At 62.0% G+C, this 17,790-nt stretch overlaps 1 protein-coding gene across 2 annotated transcripts in view; it reads right to left on the bottom strand.

Moving 5' to 3' along the window:
• The window catches only part of CASKIN1 (CASK interacting protein 1), a 166,358-nt gene that overhangs the window by 47,351 nt on the left and 101,217 nt on the right, over positions 1-17,790 (bottom strand). For both annotated transcript variants that reach the window (XM_043524006.1, XM_037911428.2), the window contains exons 2-6: positions 12,417-12,468; positions 6,054-6,151; positions 5,023-5,168; positions 3,744-3,839; positions 2,717-2,847 (exon numbers count right to left, since the gene is read on the bottom strand). In XM_043524006.1, the coding sequence (XP_043379941.1) occupies positions 2,717-2,847; positions 3,744-3,839; positions 5,023-5,168; positions 6,054-6,151; positions 12,417-12,468 (523 nt within the window). The remainder of the gene's footprint in view (positions 1-2,716; positions 2,848-3,743; positions 3,840-5,022; positions 5,169-6,053; positions 6,152-12,416; positions 12,469-17,790) is intronic.

Below are 17,790 nucleotides of genomic sequence, written 5' to 3'. Positions count from 1 at the left end.
TCTGCCCGTCACCTTCCTCGTGCAGATATTCCCTTTCTAGCATCTCAGTGCAAAACAACAGCATGAATGCTGGGCCACCTGGGGACGCCCGAGACACGGACCCCTGCTCAGTCCCCCCTCCTGGAGAGACCCCACAAGGGGAGGCACTGGGTGTCACTCTCTGGCACCCCGCCCAGGCCAGGGTAGAAACGGGCTCCAAAGAGAGCTCTGGCCAGCCCCTCTGGGCTAGCAGGATGCTGGGGTGGGGGGCAGGGAGGGGAAACCCCCACTCAGCGTGCAGGTGTGGTTAGAGGTTTCCCCACTTGCATGCACAGCCTGACCTGGGGGAGGGGCCACGCAGCCCCTGCAGTGAGAGTAGCACTGCAGGAGGGGGGAACCCCCCAGGGCAGCCGCCTCCATGGGACTCACGGAGGATTTGCAAGTGGCAGATTATGGGGCTAAGAGGCTGTTCTCGGGCACCCTGTGAGTGCAGGGGCTGGGTGGCTCTGAGAGGCGGGGACCTGGCTGGGGGCCTGGCCTTGCTCCAGGTGCCCACAGGCACGCGGCTCCTGCTCCGCTCCCTGCCACGGCGGCAAGAGCAGGGGCGGGCGGCGAGCCATCTGACCTGGGCCGCTCTTCCTCCCACCACCGCAGCCCTGGGCATGGGACCAAACGCCGCTCCCGCAGCCCAAGCATCTCCTCTGCCAGCGGGGTGGCAGCTGGTCCCCTAGGGGGACGTCCCTGGCACCCTTGGCATGGGGCCCACCCCATTCACAGCTGGTTCCCTTGGGGCTGGTTTGCCACGCGCCCTGCCCTGCGCCCCAGGAGAGCTCCGGCAGGGCCAGTGACCCAGCAGCCTGTGCTCTGGGATTGCCGTGAGCTGGAAGGGCCTAGAGCCCAAGGCCGGCGCACGGCACCAGGACTTCGGGGGGTGCTGGGCATCAGGGACGCATCCCCCAGCCCCTCGTCACACTACCAGCCACCTCCACTACAATGCCGCAGCTTCTCCAGCAGGTGGCACCGCTTCAATGAGAAACCTGCACCCGGCCCCCAAGTGCCCAGCCCTGGGCCTGGCGCTCTCCTCCCCCGAGACCCCCCGCCAAGGGCCGAGAGCCCCTCACCCTGAGCCCAGTGTCCCGGGCTGGTGTCCCTGGGGGGCAGCAGGGGAGCTCAGCCCCCCACCCTGGGCCCAGCGCCCGGGGTGGGGGGGCAATGGGGGGTGGGGGGAACACGTGAACTCAGCCTCTGTCTGCACCAGGAGCGGGTGCCAGGCTGGATAGGAAATGGCTTTGTGGGGTGCAGCTCGGGGCATGGGGGAGGGGCTCCCAGCCCCCCAACTCCTGGGGTGTGCTTCGCACTGGGGAGTCAGACAGCAGTTAAGCCTCAGGCCAGGTTCGCCGCACTAACAACGGAAAGGGGCTTGGAGCTTTTCCGCCAGGCCCTGAATTGCACTAAATAGTAAAGCACCCACAGGCCAGACACGCAGGGAATTAAACGACCCACCAGGGATTCCCGCCAAACGCCAGAGCTCGCTGCAAGGTGTAACCCCTTCCACCGCACCACTAAGCATTCTACCAACCCTCCTTGCCCCTCCCAGGGCACTGCCAGGGAGACAATCTTACACCCCCTTCCCCAAACCCCAGACGCTCTTCCTGCATCACCGAAAGGCAGCCAGCTCTGGGGTGGAACGCAGCAGCTGTTTAACGGTGCACGGCCATACTGCACAAGACGTGGGGACAGAAGGGAGGGATCCCGGTGCACACGGCACGTAAGGAGGCCAAGCCAACCAAGCTGCTAGCACGGACCTTCGCGGTGAGTTGCCAGGGAGCTCGATCCACGAGCCCCGAGGCCGGGACCGTGTGTTCTTGGGCTTTGGACTCTCACCCTGCTGCTGCCACTGAACCAGCTGGGTCTGGGCAGGGCCTGTGGCTAACCCCTCATCTGCAGAAACTGCCATGGGATCGCTCTGGGCCCTCCCTGCCGCTCCACCACCACTGGGCCCATGTGGTACATCACTGCCAGCCCTGCCACCTGCATGGCCCCACCTCGCAGCCAGCGGCAGCCTCCGCAGTCCTTCTTGCCTGGGGGGGCTGCAGACGCCGCCTGGCAGCCAGGATCCCCGGACTAGGACCCAGACAGGCAGCGCCCTCCCGCCAACCTGCCAGGGTGCTGGGAGCTGCAGCCCTGGGTTCAGACGCCCGCTCGTGGTAGCCCCCTGTGACCGACGGGGCAGGCCGTGCCCCAGCCGTGACCAGAGCACGCAGCGACCCAGCCCCTGCTGCTAGGAGGGGCCTGGCCCTGGGGGCGCGGCTGCGCGTAAGAGCCCAGCTTGGTGGGTCCTCCGGTCATGAACCTTGTCCCCGGTCCCTGCAGCCAAGGCAAAGTGAGCATCGTCCACGCACGCAGCCCCCCAGAGCTCTCGCCTGCCACTGCCCGCCGGGATGGGCTACTCGTGCCCCATTTGCCTGCGCCCACGTCAGGAGCCTGACTCCTGCCAGAGGAGGGGTGCGCCCGAGGGGGCAGCGACAAGGCGCCTGGGTTCAGCGCAGAGCACGCCAGGGCAGGGAGCCCTGGGCACCACAGCCGAACGCCGCCAGCCCCATCAGACCAGGGACGAGCCGGGGCCAGAGACCGGAGTCTCCAGCTGCCAAGGGGGCGTCTCTCTCCAGCAGCCCCTCCCCGCATCGTCCCCCACGGCCGCGGCAGGGGCCCTCCCCCGGGCGGGGCTGGCGCTCACCTGATGATGTCGATGTGCCCGTTCTTGGCTGCCAGGTGCAGGGGGCTGGTGCCGTTGGGGTCGGTGGTGTCTCCCGGCTTGGGCTCCAGCAGGGCTGTGCACATGTTACTGCTCAACAGCAGCTGGACCACCTGGGGCCCCGGAGACGGAAGGGAGACGTTTCAGAGACGGCTCGGCTCCCCTGGAGATGCAGATCCCCGCCCGCGGGCGGGACGCGGCCCAGCGACACGGTGCAGAGAGCACGGGCTGGGCCACCCACCCCGGCACCAGACCCTTGGGGCGCGGCGATGCCTTGAACTGGATCCCCGGGGCAGGGCCCGGGCCGGACCGCAGGGCAGGGCGGCCGTTTACGGGTGGGCTGCTGGCCACGGACAGGCTGGCGTCTTTCAGCGAGCCAGAGAACGTTCCGCACTGGCCAGGAGAGCCCGGGCAGGAAGATTTGTAAAGCATCAAACTACCCCCCATTTCTTCTGAGCCCCCGGGGCTGTTTGCCAGACGGCCTGGCCCACCGCCCCCAACCGAATGCTGCCCCTGCCAGGGGAGCAGCCCTGCAGCCCGGAGCCAGCCTGCCCTGCGGCTCCCAGGACACACTGCGCTCCGCCCTGCCTTTGGGAGCCACCATCAATAGGTCAACTCACCTCCCCTGGCCCCCTGGGGGCGTCCCAGCCCCCGGCTTCCTGTGCCCCCCGCCCCCGGCGCTACGTGCGGGCTGCGGGAATGCAAGGGAGTATTTTCTCATTCTCAGCCAACATGGAGCAGGAGGGACACTGGATCCTGCCCTGCGTCTCCCCAGTGTGACTCCAGGGCAGTTGGGGAGTGAATCCAGATTTCCCCTGCTGGAAGTGAGAGCAGGATCCCGGGAGCAGAGTGGGATCCCGGGCAGGGGCAGGGCGAAGCTCCCCACGCATACGCAACCCCGGCCCTGCCCAGGGAGGGGGTTGCCAGGCCAGCTGAGCCCTGCAGCAGATTCCACTGGCGCTGCTGCCCGCGTCGTCGAAAGGGGGCTCAGGCGTCTGGACGGACTTACCCCGACCCGGCCAAACTCACACGCCAAGTCCAGGGGCGTCTTCCCGCAATTGTCCATGATGCACGGATTGGACTGGTGCTGGAGCAGCATCTCCGACTGCGGGGCGGACAGAGAGGGCGGAGGTCAGCACGACGCCCCGCAGAGCTGGCACAGCACACAGAGCCCGGCCTGCCCCTCGGGGCAGGGGCATCAGGGCAGCTCCAGCCAGGGCAGGAACCAGTCCAGAGTACGTGGCACCGCCCCAGGCTGCCCGCTGGCTTGGCCGGTGCCCCCCAATCCTTGCCCGCAGCCCCCTGCTAGCCCAGCCCTGGGCCCCCACAGATCTGCCAGTGCCCCTCACTCCCAACCCACAGCCCCCTGCTAGCCCAGCCCTGGGCCCCCCACAGCTCTGCCAGTGCCCCTCACTCCCAACCCACAGCCCCCTGCTAGCCCAGCCCTGGGCCCCCCACAGCTCTGCCAGTGCCCCTCACTCCCAACCCACAGCCCCCTGCTAGCCCAGCCCTGGGCCCCCCACAGCTCTGCCAGTGCCCCTCACTCCCAACCCACAGCCCCCTGCTAGCCCAGCCCTGGGCCCCCCACAGCTCTGCCAGTGCCCCTCACTCCCAACCCACAGTCCCCTGCTAGCCCAGCCCTGGGCCTCCACACAGCTCTGCCAGTGCCCTCAATCCTGCCCCACAGCCCCCTGCTAGCCCAGACTTCTTGGAATACCAGTTACGCCCAACTGAAGGGTGATTCTGTGATAGGGAGAAATGTCCTGCCAGGACGAGAATGAGACCAACCAAGCTCACCGACGGGTGACCAGCTGTGATACATGTGGCCAGGCCTCCACCCCAGCTGCTATCCCAACTTACCCTTCAGTCCCCTGCCCTCTGGCAGGGGCACACCCCCTCTGCCCCTTGCCATGGAAGGACACACAGAGCGCCAGCCAGCCAGCGCCTACTGCTCACGTGAGCAGGAGCCTGGGCAGGGCCCAGCAACGCAGCCGCCCGGCCCGCTGGCCAGCGCTCAGAATGCCCCAGGGCAGAAAGTTGGCTCAGGGACGGGCAGCTGAGCACATGGCCTTGGCCAGCCCCCGGGTGCAGGGTCCCCTCCCAAGATGCTCCCCATCCTCCCACACCCTCAGCTTCCCCCATGCTGCGGAGCTGCTTCCGGTTGACCCCGCCGTCAGCGCGCCCGGCCAGTGCCAGCCCACCCGGCCCCGACCCGGCGCACAGCTCCCACCTCGCGGAGGCAGTGGACCAGGCCCCCGGGGGTGGTCAGCGAGCCCAGCCCCCCTTACCACGTCATAGTGGCCGTGCTGCGCCGCCAGGTGCAGGGGGATCTGCCCCTCGTCCGACTGGACGTTCACGGACGACCCGGCTTTCAGCACCATTTTCATGGGCTCCTTCTTGCCTTGCCAGGCAGCGTAGTGCAGGGGCCGCATCCCTGCGGGGCGGAAGGGGAATGGCCGGCTGAGCAAGAGGTGCCCCCCCCAGCCAGCAACCCGGCCGCAGCCCGCACGGGAGGCCTGGCTGAATGGGCACCTCCCACCTCCAGCCCTGTCCAGGGTGGAGCCGACAGAGCGGCTGCCCCCAAAGGCGTGGCGTGGCCCCGGGATCTGCGCTGCTCCCGCCCAACCCCCAGCGGGCCAGGGCCAGGGCCAGGAGTGGAAGTGACCCGCTGGGGGGTTGACACGGCAGGGAGAGGAGGGGGCCAAGAGCAGGAGGGGCAGCTGGCAGGGGCCCAGCGGGATCTCACCTCCCCCAGCTTCAGGAGCTGCTTGCCCATCGCAGCCCCCTTGCAGCGTGTCAATGCCCGCCCTGGTTCTGGCCTTGATCCCGCGAGGCCTCATGCAGTGAGGGGTGCGTGTATGAACAGAGGCTGCATGGGGGCACGTGCCAGGTCAAATGCCTCCAGCCCCCACCCACTCTCCAGGGGGCAGGGTAAGAGGGGCAGGATGGGACGGCCGAAGAGACAGGTTCTGGACAGTATCCCCCGTAGGGCTGGTGGGAGCCCGGGAACTGCTCCAAGCCAAGGCAGAGTCAGGCTTCCCGGCATACTACCCGTGTGCTGGGGGTGAGGGCGCTGGCACCGGACAAGCCCTGAGCTCCCTACCAGCCCCAGCGGTGGGGTCCCTCCAGCAAGCTGGCTGCCCTGCTCTGTGGCTAGGGGTCTCTGGGGCATCAGGCTGGCAGCCTGGAGAGCCTACGGCCCCTGCTGGGAGCAGCCGGATGGGCACGGCCCGGGCACCACTGCTGTGACCCGGCCAGTTACGAAGCTCACTGGGGTCACCCTGAGCTCCCAGCCCCCGGCAGGGACGCCGGCACTTGCCTTTATTGTCCTTGATGTCCACAGCGGCCTGGGCCTCCAGCAGCAGTGAGATGAGCTCTGTGTTCCCATTGAGAGCGGCGTGGTGCAGGGCCGAGAACCTGGGGAGACAAGGCACAGGGTGAGGCCGTGACCCCCGCCCCGGGATCCCAGCTCGGGCAGGAGGGGCCCAGCACCTCGGGCACAGGTTAGCGCATTAGCGCCAAGAGGATGTTTCTGAGGGTCTGGGGACCCCACCACCCTCGCAGTCAGCCCCTTCCCCACGGAGCGCAGGAGAACACCGCAGAGGGCGCAGCACGAACCACCCACAGCCCAGGCCTACAACAAGGGCTGGATACACAGAGAGGAGATGTGGGGTTCCCTCTTTGGTGCGGAACTTGATTGAGATTTCCCCCGGGTTACAGCAGCAGGGCCCCGCCTGGGGGGACCATCCACAGCACAGCTCAGCTGGAAGGCAGCGCTGCGTTTCGGGGGAGACCCTGGGGGGTCCAGGTTTCCCAGGGGCAGGCAGGTCCAGGCAGTGGGATCCCAGGCAGTCAGTGACCCAGGGAATCGCCGCCACCACAGGGCAGGGAATCTGCTTTTTCACTAAACTCTTCCCTCTTCCCCCCCACCCCCCAGGATCAGCACCCAAATCTCCAGCCAGGCCTGCAGTTGACCATATGTCTTGGACCAAGAACCCAATGGGACTGAAAAGCAGTGCAGCCTAGTGCACAGAGCACCGGACTGGGATCTAGAGGGCCTGGGTTCTCTTTCAAGCACCAGCCTGCTGGGTGACCTTGGGCAAAGCCCTTCACTGCTCGGTGCCTCAGTTTCCCTCTCACCCTTTGCCTGTTTGGACCATCGGGGCAGGGGCTGTGTGTGCGTGCTGTGCCCAGCACAATGGAGGCCCCGTCTTGCCTGGCCTCTAGCTGCTACTGAAATATAACCAATCATCCAGGAGCTTTCCTGGGTCCCAGATCTTTTGCTCCAGCCACTGAGCCCTGCAGCCTCTCCAGCTACGAGACCGGGTGCGCTGGGTTGCGTGTGGGGCAGGCGGACGCTGAGCCGAGCAATCCAGGCTGCAAGGGAACACAGGCAAGGCCCTGCTCAGCCCTGCCCATCCAGGCTCATCGGGAGAAAGCAGGACAGGCGCTGACCTACTTGCTTCTGTAAACAACCCAGAATCCTCTGCGCCACCACAATGTTCTCCGGCTGCCTGCGTCCCACCGCGCACAGCCCCTTACCCGGGAAGAGGGGTCGGGGTAACCGGCTGCACCCCTGCTCCCTGCCCCAGGGTGCTGCTTGCTGGAGCGGGGAGTCGGGGGAACCATTATCCATCACCACCCGGAGGGCGATAACCCCTCCAGCTCGCTCTCTCCTTGCTACTGTCTACGGCACACAATTTTAACAGTGAGGTTAGCCACTGGAACAGTTCGGGGGGCGGCTCCATCTCTCAGTCAAGACAGGACGTCGGTCTCTCTCTCTACGGGATCTACTCGCTCAGAAGTTCTGAGTTCAAAGCAGGACTCGCTGGGGGAGATCTAGAGCCCTTCTGAACATACGGGCCCCCTCTGGCCTTCCCATCACTGAGTCTATTCTCCCTACCGTCCCCCTGCAGAGCCACGGAGCAGGGAGCGCGGGCACCACAGAACTGGGCTGTAACCGGCAACACGGGCGCCCCTATGGCGGGAATAGCGGGTCCCAACAGTGACCGTGCTCAGCTGCATGATTCCAGATACACCCCCCCAGAGATGGCAGCCGCTCCCACCCTGCTCCCTAGGAAACCTCCACCATGGGGCCTTCGTTCTCCTGCAGCCCAGCCCCACTGCAGCAGGAAGCTACTCTCTGCTGGGAGCTGACGGGCTCATGCCATGCAGGGGAAAGCCGGGGACCCCCAGCAGGTGGGCAGGGCCCACGTTCCCATTCTCCTCTGGAGGTGTCTCTCCCTCCTCCCCCACCCCGGAGCATCCCACCTAATCCAGCCTGGCTGGCTTTTGAGTTAATTTTTAATGAAAATGCCTGTAACTTCTGCAGGGAGCGCGGGCGCTAATCCTGCCAGCTCGGGAGCGTCGCAGAGCAGGGTGGCTTTGAGCAAGGCGGGCCTCCCACAGGAAGGAGCAGGGCGGTGCTGTCCAATAGTGCTGGCAGACAAGAACTCAACTGCAGCCGGGCAGTACCATCACCTCCATTTCACAGCTGGCAAAACCGACGTACGGGGGGTGTGATCTGCCTAGGGTCACACAGCCAGTGTGCAGGAGAGCTGGGAAAGAACCCAGGAGTCCTGACACCCAGCCCCGGCACTAACCACTGGAAAATGGTCCATTCTAGGAGAATCCCGCTCCTCTCTGCTGTGCATTACAGCAAAGGGGCAATCTCAAACCTCCAGGCCGAATGGCAAGCCAGACCCTGCCCCAGCCCGCAGAGTGACCCGCGTGCCGGCCCATTAGCAGGGAGAGCGGCAGGCACTTGGACACAGCAGTGACAATGGTGCGACGAGCAAGCTGGATGTGACATTTCCCATTCACTCCCGCTGCCAGCCTAGCTGACCAGCCGCTGGGGAGAGCCCTGGGGACGGAGCTCTCCTTGGGTGCCTGCCTCTACGTATCCCTACAGCAGCTGCCCTGAATGCCCCGGGCTGCTTGCAGGAGAACTGCCCCGAGGGGCCTGGCCAAAGCTCCCTGCCCATTCACTGCAGCATAGGATGGCACTCAGATCTGCCTCCAACCCCAGCCAAGCCCAGGGTCTGGGCGTCCCTGGGGGATCCCATGGCACCGATGAGGGGCCCCTTCTGTCTGAATCCCTCTGGAGAACCACCCAGCACCTGAGCTTCTGGCTCCTCTGACCAGACAGCCAGCAAGGCACAGCGCAGGGCACAGAGAGTGGGAGTCAGCCAGGATCCGTGACCACATGAACACCAGGGGGCGCTCTGGCTCCTCTGGGGGCTGGAACAGAGGGGCTCAGGGGTTCAATCCCCCGCTACTGGCGACCCACCGAGGGGCATGTAGTACTAAGAATCCAGAGGCCACGAGAGACCCAGATAGCAACCCCTGGCCACGTCATTGACACGGGAGGCAGGCGCTGTGCTCCCCATGGCCAGCCCAGCATTGCCAGAGCAGACTGCCCTGGGGGGCCAATCACTAGGAAGAGGCGAAGGGAATCAATAGGAACCAAAGCGAGCAACTCAATGGGAACCGCTGCCTGGAACCTACCCAGCTCCCTGATTTAGTTCTCCAGCGGTGCCTGCCCACACCCCCCAGCACTGCAGCTGGGCCCAGGTCTGCCTCAGTGCCCTCCCCGCCCTGCCACCCCCCAGCAGGCTGCAGCACCTCCCCACGCAGAGCCGGCTCCTTCGTCTGCACCGCTGGATGCTGCAGCCAGCCTGCTCCTTCCCCAGCAAGGCTCTCATCTCTCCTGCCTCTCTGCTGTCGGCTTCTGATCCAGAGCACGGCAGGGTGGGAAAACCCCGCTAGGCCATGCAGCCCCCAGGGAGCCAGCCCATGGCCGTTCCTGCCAGCAGAGCCCACAGTCACAGGCCGGGGGGAGGGGGAAGTAAAGAAGCCGGGCGGCTTTTGCAGCTATTCATTTTCTGTTCAGCTCCAGCTCCCCAGCGTCTCTGCTGGCCCCGCCTGCTCCAGGCAAACCTGTGTGCGCAGCTCTGGAAGGGTTAGGAGTTACCTGGCAAAGGCAGAACAGATTGCATCCGTTCAGCTCCAAGGGATGAGAGAAAAACCCAATGTACCAGATTCCGTGCTGCTGCTGTCAGGGCACACCGGCCTCCCTGAGCCACTTGCCGGCCATCTTTCAGGGCTGGGGCTGGCCCACCGGGCTGGGGGAGATGGGCGACAGCCATGGCCGTGAGCTCTGTGCTGTCTGCATGAAGCCCAGACTCATGCAGAAACCAACATTTGTCCCCAGGGAGCTCACTGCAGGAAGGCTTGGGGCATTTCCCTAAAGCACCGCGGGAGATCCCAGATCGACCCGGCCTGTAGAGGGCTTTCGAGGATGGGGTTGTCACGGAGTGTGGGGGAGTCCAGGCCCTGCACCCCTCTTCCTGGGATTCACTGAGACTCTCAGCCAGCCAGTAAAACAGAAGGTTTATTGGACAACAGGAACACAGTCCAAAACAGAGCTTGTGGGTACACCCAGGACCCCTCAGTCAAGTCCTTCTGGGGGAGCAGGGAGCTTAGACCCCAGCCCTGGGGTTCCCTGTGTTCCGCCACCCCGCCCCAAACTGAAACTAAACCCCCCCCAGCAGGTTCCCTGCTGCAGCCTCCGTCCACATTCCTGGGCAGAGGTGTTACCTCCCCCTCCCCCTCCTGGCTCGGGTGACAGGCTCTCAGGTCTCCCATCCCCAGGGCACATTCCCAGGTCAACACTCCCCCCTCCCTGCTGCGTCACATCGTCACAGGGGTGAGCGTGTCTCTCTGTGTCGTGGGGCTTTCTGGGGCTGTGTGCCTCTGATTTTGTTTCTAGAAAGAAAAAAAAAAGCTCTGAAAGGTGGTTTTGGAAAGGGCTGCCCACCCCCCAGGGCTCCAGCTCCCCGGCCCATGCTGCCGCCCCAGGCCTGGAAAGCCACCTGGCGCCACCTCCCCACCCCGTCCTCTGCCCCGACAGGGCACTGTGATCTCGGAGACGTATATGGGAGAGGAAGCAGAGTCCAGGCTGCTACTGATGCTGCAGAGAGCAGGGGACCGGAAGATTCGGCTGCGAAGGAGAGAACAGGGCAACAGACAGCCCTGAGCACTGGCCTTTGGGCCTCTGGATTTCCATGCCCCTGCCCAGCAGCGCTGCCCAGGACCGCGTGTGCGCACGCTATGGCCTGTGATGCTGCCTGGCACTGTCTGCGCTGCGGGATGCGGCCGAGGATCCAGCTCAGGAGCTGTTGGGGCTCAAACAGAGCCAGGCCAGATGCTGCTCATTGAGAGGAATCCGTGCCCTGTGGAGGCGTCTCGCGGTCCCCGCAGCCACTCAGACGCTGCTCCGAGCGGGAACAGCCGGGCCCAGAGCGACAGGAGCCATGCTTGCTCGACAGCATAATGAGACCAAGCCAGGAGCGCGAGGGAGAGGGTCTCCTCCCCACGTCCAGAGCGCCTGCAAGCCAGCCGGATGCAGTCATCCAAGGGCCCAGCCTGGCCCTTCCCCTGGCCTGAGCTCCGGGCTCTGCACTCCCCCTTTCCAGCTGGTTGCCGCTAACATCTGGGGCCAAGCATCCCCCGCTAGCTGGGTCACTGAAGGCTACGGGTGGAACACAGACCCCTGCCTACAAAATATCCCCGGTCCCTTTCCGATGGAGTTACTGGTGACTGTGCAGGTGGCCTAGGAAGCCTCAGACCGACTGCGAGGCCAGGCGGGTTTGTGCCATTATTTACAGGGAACCTACCTCGGAGGAAGCCCGGCCTAGAGGGGAGCGCGGGGGAGTGGAGACAGAACACCTGGGCTCTAGTCTGTTTTCAGACTAAGCTTTTGGGGGTAGAGGCTGTGTCTTCCCAGGTGAGGGTAGCATCTAGCCCAGGCGGGGTTTCCACGGGGGGCAGCCCCAACTTGTGGAACTGCAGCTTGTTCTAGCCCAGGGCTTTGGAGCCAGCCAGAGGCCAGGGGCTGGTTTCAAGAGCAGTTTAGGCAGCGCTGGCTTCGAAGGGAGAGAACGTAATTGTAACCTGTGACTTCTCAACATCCTGTGCCCATTTTCCAGACCACGCAGGCCCGGTCTGAGGGAAACCCGGCAGAGCATTAAATCCAGCCCACGGGACTGGAGCCAAGCCTGGCTTTTCATTCCACCGGTGTCTGCAAAACTGATTTGGCACGAATCATGTGGCCATTCCACTAAGGCCCATTAGATACAAGGCCCCGCATCCTGCATTCCCCAGGGCAGGCAGCGCTCCCCTCTGCCGTCCACCGAAAACTCAGGGGACACAGTGCCAGCTAGAGGAGTCTGTCTGGGGGTAACATGGAAACTGGAGGTTTTGGAAACTAGTTTTCCCCCCCGGCTGCTCGAATGCAACAATTAGCAACCCCACTTCCCAGAGCAGCTCATGAAAGCAAAGCAGCTGGGCAGAGAGCGCTGAAGAGAGAACACTGCGGGTGCTCAGCGCGTGGGGAGGGGACGCTGCAGAACCGGATGCAGTCTTTTCCCTCTCCCGAACCCTGAGACATCTCAGAGCTGGGCTGGCCAAAAGAAGAAGAGGCCCTCGTAAACCAGGGGGAAAAGGCAGGTGCCAACGGACCACAGACAGCAATTCATTTACAGGGCAGCCCAATGTCCTCATGGAGCTTGGAGGGCTCTCAGACACCTGAGATGCTCTTCTTCTAGCACTATCCAAGTGGCAAGCGCCCCCATTCACACACTCAGCTGGTCACCGGGGCATGCAGGTTGCATCTACTTACCCATCAGTGTCTTGAAAGTTGACATTGACTCTCTTTGCCGAGCCGAGGAGCTCTGTGGGAGAGAGAAAGCAAACATTAAACAAGTGACAAACAGGGACGTTCACCCAAGCTCTGATAAATGGCACTTTGTCCCTTGCTTTGTAAACGCCGTTTTATGCTACCTTAAGGGCCCCTGCAGAACCACGGAATGGGGACAGCCCTGAAAGCAGCAGGGGAGACTCGATCCTGCCTTGGACCCCACTCTGGGATGGGACAGGAGCTCATTCACTTCGTGGCCCATTCAGAGAATCCGAGCAAAGGGCCCAGCTATGGCCAGCTGTGGGGGGGGCGGATGTGGGCACTTTGCCACCAGAAACTGGGCTGAGATGCCCAGTTCATCTGCCGTGTGCCACCAGCCTGGGCAGGACTCGAATCAGCACCTCACCAGAGAGAAGCGCCATAGCTCAGGCCTCTAAGCCAGCCAGACTTCTGTGGGCTCTGGCTCAGGCCCTGCACATTCTACAGTGTCCATTTCCTTCACGTCAGGGCACAGGGAACTGGGGACAGGAGGGAATGTTACAGACATCACAGCCCAGAGGGCTGGCTGGGCATCACCCCCTGCTCCGACAATGTCACGGTTCCCAGGCAGCGAGCCGGGGCCCACGCAGTTGACAGCTGGCAGGATTTCGTGCTGGGCCGCCAAATGGAAGCAGGGATCCTGTCAGAACCCTTCCTTTCCCACTGCAGCCAGGTCTCCTCAAGCCCAGGAAAGAGCAGAGGGAGACCAAGGCCTCGGCAAAGCACAGGCCCCCATGAATAATCCCATCGCATGGCTTGGGGGCCACCCAGAAATGCTTTGCAGAGTCAGGGTTTAGAAAACTGGGTTAAACCCACATAAAATAAGAGGCACACAAATCTGTGATGGGTGCCACGGGGGCTCCGTTTCCAGGGCTCGGGGTGGCCATGCTGCCAGCAGTGCTGGGATGAGGAGCGAGACACGCGGATGGTTCTCCGCCAGACGTGGCAATGGTGTTTTAACCAGGGTCAGATGACATGATGGTGAAGACCCCAGCCCCTGCCCGCACTGCAGCATACTGCCCGAGGCCCCAGTGGAGAATCCCAGCTCTAACGTATCAGCTCCGTGAGCTCAGGGATGGGGCCCCCGGGCGGACGAGGCTGCTCTGCACGTGGAAGATAGAGGCCTCAATCCTCCTCCTGCCCAGGCCGCTGCTTAGTGCGAGCGTGCGGGGGCAGCTGCCCTGCTTTGAAAGGGTCTCCAGCGAACCTCTTTGTTCCTTCTCCAATCAGGTTTGTTGTGAACAGGCCGGTCCGAGAGCAGTGGTACTTACAGCGGTCTGCACCAGGAAGGTGTTGCCGGTCCACCTGTCCTACCAGGCGGCACCGTACCTGCAAAGCGCTCTTAGCCGGGCACAGCTATACCAGCAAAGCTGGGCTTTTGCTGGCATTGTGTATTTCAGCCCCCTCACCCCGCCCTGCCCTGGAGAAATAAGTTGTACTGGTAACAGAACAGCTCCGCCAGCATAACTGCGTCTGCACTAGGGGTTTCTGCTGGCATCATTGTCGCTCAGGGTCTCACCTTGGCACATGCCTGGCCGGGATATGTGTATCACAGCCCCTTACATCTCTGGGGAGGAGACCAAAGCACCTTCCCTGCCACATGCCACCAGGAATTTCTAACTTCATCCTCCCCTGAAATGCAACTACCTCTGGGTGAGACACAGCATTGCCAGCTCTTGGGATTCTCTCATGGTATACGGTGTTTCTTTCTTACAGACCCAGCTCTGGGAGTCATGTTATTTTGACAGAATTTCAGCTTTAATTATCAACAACAACAAAAGTTACATTTCTGGCATGGTCACCAAGGAAGCTGGAAAACATGAGCCCTAAAGGCTCAATGCCCAGAAAAAACAAGAACCCCAAACTTGGTATTTTTTAAAATCACATGATTTCGGGAACACGTGCTTAATGCCCACGATTGACCCATTCTCTGGAAGGCTGCTGCCCCTCACACACACTGGGACACTGGGTGCAGTGGCTTGGGAAGCAGCCCTGTCTAAGTCTGTGACCCAGCTTAGCAGGAGGCGTGATGCTGCCCTAGCCAGGGAAATGATTTGGCAATCCTCTTCTGCCTCAGTTGGACACTCGCTTCAAGCCATTACCAAACCTTTCCCAGTCCATGATCTGCATCTGCGTCTCTCTGCTATAGAGCATCACATCTGCTAACCCTCTCTCATTTCCTATACCCAGAGGCCCAACCCACCTCCTCCCGAGGGCCGTCAACAAATAAAGGGTCCTGGCTGACACGCGCATTCATCTCCCCTGTATCAGAGCCCGTCGCACAGATGAAATCTCCAGGAAATCCACATACATCTGAGAAAGCATCTCCTTGGACAGAGCCACAGCCGCCCCTAGGCCTGCAGCTCAGGCAGAAAAGGAGTGAATGCTCCTTCTGATGCTGAGAAATACTCCCAAGCATCAGAACAACTGCCGAGCCCCGAAATCCTGCCTCCTCCTGGTCTTCTCAGCCAGTGCTGACCTCCCCTGGCCTCCCCTCTGCACTGTCCCCGATTCCAGTTCAGTAAGAGAGGTATTGCTTTATGCGTTCCCACTGGGGGAGGCAGCCTAGGCAGCAGCTCCTCGGGACGGAAGGCCACACCGAGCCATGCCAGGGCAGTGGTGGTGAGACCTTTCACACTGCGATCCAGTGCCAGGGGATGTGCGGTCCATAGCAGCCCGCAGTGGGCCAGGTACCACGTCAGGCCATCCAGCTCATGGTCTGAAACATCACAAAAGTGCAACGTGGACACAATGCATCATCTCTCCAAGGAGAGACGGAGCCCCCAGCAGCCCAGCTCCAGGGCTCTTGCCTGCAAAGGACTTCAGAGAGATGCTAGACACGGGGTTTATAGCTCCAGAACAAGGGTAAGAAGCAGTGACTGATCGGGGCGGGGAAAAGTAGCTGGACATCACTGTTATACCTGGGGGGGGACGGGGGGAGATGCCCCTACACACACCCAGCCTTCTCCACAGAGAGATTCCTGGCAGCTTGGAACCCCAGAGCGGGAGAGTCACCCATCAGGGAGCGACAGCAAACCGAGCCGCATGCTCAAAGGGTTAAAGGGGCCTGCCCCGGCCATGCACTCCTCCCGAAGGGCTAAATGGATCCAGTGAGGCGCCCACCTGCTCAGCCGGAGCGATGACCCCCCCACCGCCCAACCATCCGCAGCCCCCAGCCACTCCCACTCTGGCACAAGCCAGAGCCCTGTGCGAACACCACAGACCACAGCAGCTTCCGCCACACTCGTCCTGCCACCGGGGGCCTCACATCTGGGCCGGCCTCACCCCCACTAGGGCAGGACAGTTCCCTATGTCAGAGTCCCCCCAGCGCTCTCTCCAGCCCAGCATCACTCGGCTCCAGCGACGAACCCTCCCCCGCGAACAGAACACAGCCGACAGCTGGGCCCTGCCCGACCCGAGAGTGCATGCCTTGCCCAACCTGTCTGTGCCCAAGCCGAGGCCAAGCCCCCTGCTCTCCCCAGGACACAGTGACTGCCCGGGGCAGCTCCTTCCTGCTTCTCCAGAGCCACAGCCTTTGACAGCGCTCAGCGATTGCTCCCCCTTCAGCAGCACCCAGCCCCTGCTCCTGCCGGCTGAGAAGACACTCGGCCCCTTCTGCAGGTAGCGGTGCACCCCTCCCCAGTGCCACCCTTTTTCCAGCTGGAAACAAGGCAGCCGCAGGTTGCAGGGAGGCTGGCGCTAGGTGGAGCTGTTTTTACACCAGGCTGGAAAGTTGGCAGCACGCTGCTGGCTGCATCCCAAAGGTGAGCGGCTCCCTGCATCCCAGCTGCCGAGCGCTGAGCAAGGCAACAGGCTAAGCAAGGTGTAACAATGCTGGTTCTGGCGGGACCCAACGGAGAGTGCCAATTCAGGACAAATTGCTTCAAGCAGGGCAGTTACAGCCCAAGGCTGAGGTTCCTTTGCACACCAAGGCAAACCAAACCCACCAGACAGAGAGGACTTTGGTTTTACCTCACTGGTTAACCAAAAGTCACACAAGCAATTCCCTTAGACACTCCAGTTTCCCAGTATCACCACCAGTGCCACTCGTTATGGGGACAGATGGTTATGAAAACCAATACCCCAGTAAAAGAACAAAGGTTCTCTCGATCCCAAAGGACCAAGCCCCAGACCCAGGTCAATATACAAGTCAGATCTTACCCACAAATCACGCTGTTGCCGATCCTTTAGAATCTAAAATCTAAAGGTTTATTCATAAAAGGAAAAAGATAGAGATGAGAACTAGAATTGTTAAATGGAATCAATGACACACAGTGATGGCAAAGTTCTTGGTTCAGGCTTGCAGCAGTGATAGAATAAACTGCAGGTTCAAATCAAGCCTCTGGAGAACATCCCCAGCTGGGATGGGTCTTTCAGTCCTTTGTTTAGCGCTTCAGTTTGTAGCAAAGTCCCTCCAGAGGTATGAAGCAAGATTGAAAACAAGGTGGAGGAGCTGCAGGAGCTTTTTATAGTCTCTTGCCATGTGGTCTCTGCTTTCTTTGTCCCAAGGACACGCTATCCAGCACATGGCATGGAAAAACCTCAAGAGTTCTGTCCATAGGCAGGTCCCTGCATGCCTTGCTGAGTCCCAAGGCATGTCTGCCTTCTCCCAATGGGTCAGTTGTCTAGCTGATGGACCTTAATGGGCCATCAAGCAGGCTAGGCAGAGCTGACACCAACTTGTCTGGGGTGTCACCCAGAAGCGTAGCACAAGTTTGAACTACAGACAGTATAGAGCCAATACTTATAACTTTAAATACAAAAATGATACATGCGAACAGACAGCATAATCATAACCAGCAAACCATAACCTTGTCTTAGACCTTATTTGACCCCCTTTATACAAGCTTTGGTGCCACTACAGGACCCTAGATTGCAACCATGATCTATACGGTCCCAGTTCATGTCAATAACGTCACACAAGGCAAGGGGCTCGCCTGGGGACGCCCTCTCCCGCAGTACCCACCCAGGCCCTACAAGCCCATCGTGTGCCTAGATGGCTGTGAGAGCTCCCTGCAGCCAGCACTGTCCCACCCAGGAGCCAGGGGACAAGGAGCAAGAGAGGTCATGTCTCTCCTGGTCCTCAATCCACTAATGTTTTGCCCAGCCCCAGACACTGGAGCACCTCTCAGCTGCTGACTGGCCACAGCCCCCCACAACCCTGCACCTGTAGGGGAAGGGTGCATCTCCTCCGTTCTGGGTGTAGGCAGATAGCCATCTCCGCTGCTGACGGAGGGTCCCCTAGGGTCCTAGGCCCCAGATCTCAAGGCTTTCCAGCACTGGAGGAGATATCAAAGAGAGGAACCCTTTGAACTGG

This window comes from Chelonia mydas, chromosome 10, assembly GCF_015237465.2.
Source record: "Chelonia mydas isolate rCheMyd1 chromosome 10, rCheMyd1.pri.v2, whole genome shotgun sequence".
Classification (NCBI taxonomy): Eukaryota; Metazoa; Chordata; order Testudines; family Cheloniidae; genus Chelonia; species Chelonia mydas.
This window is presented reverse-complemented; position numbering and strand designations above follow the sequence as displayed.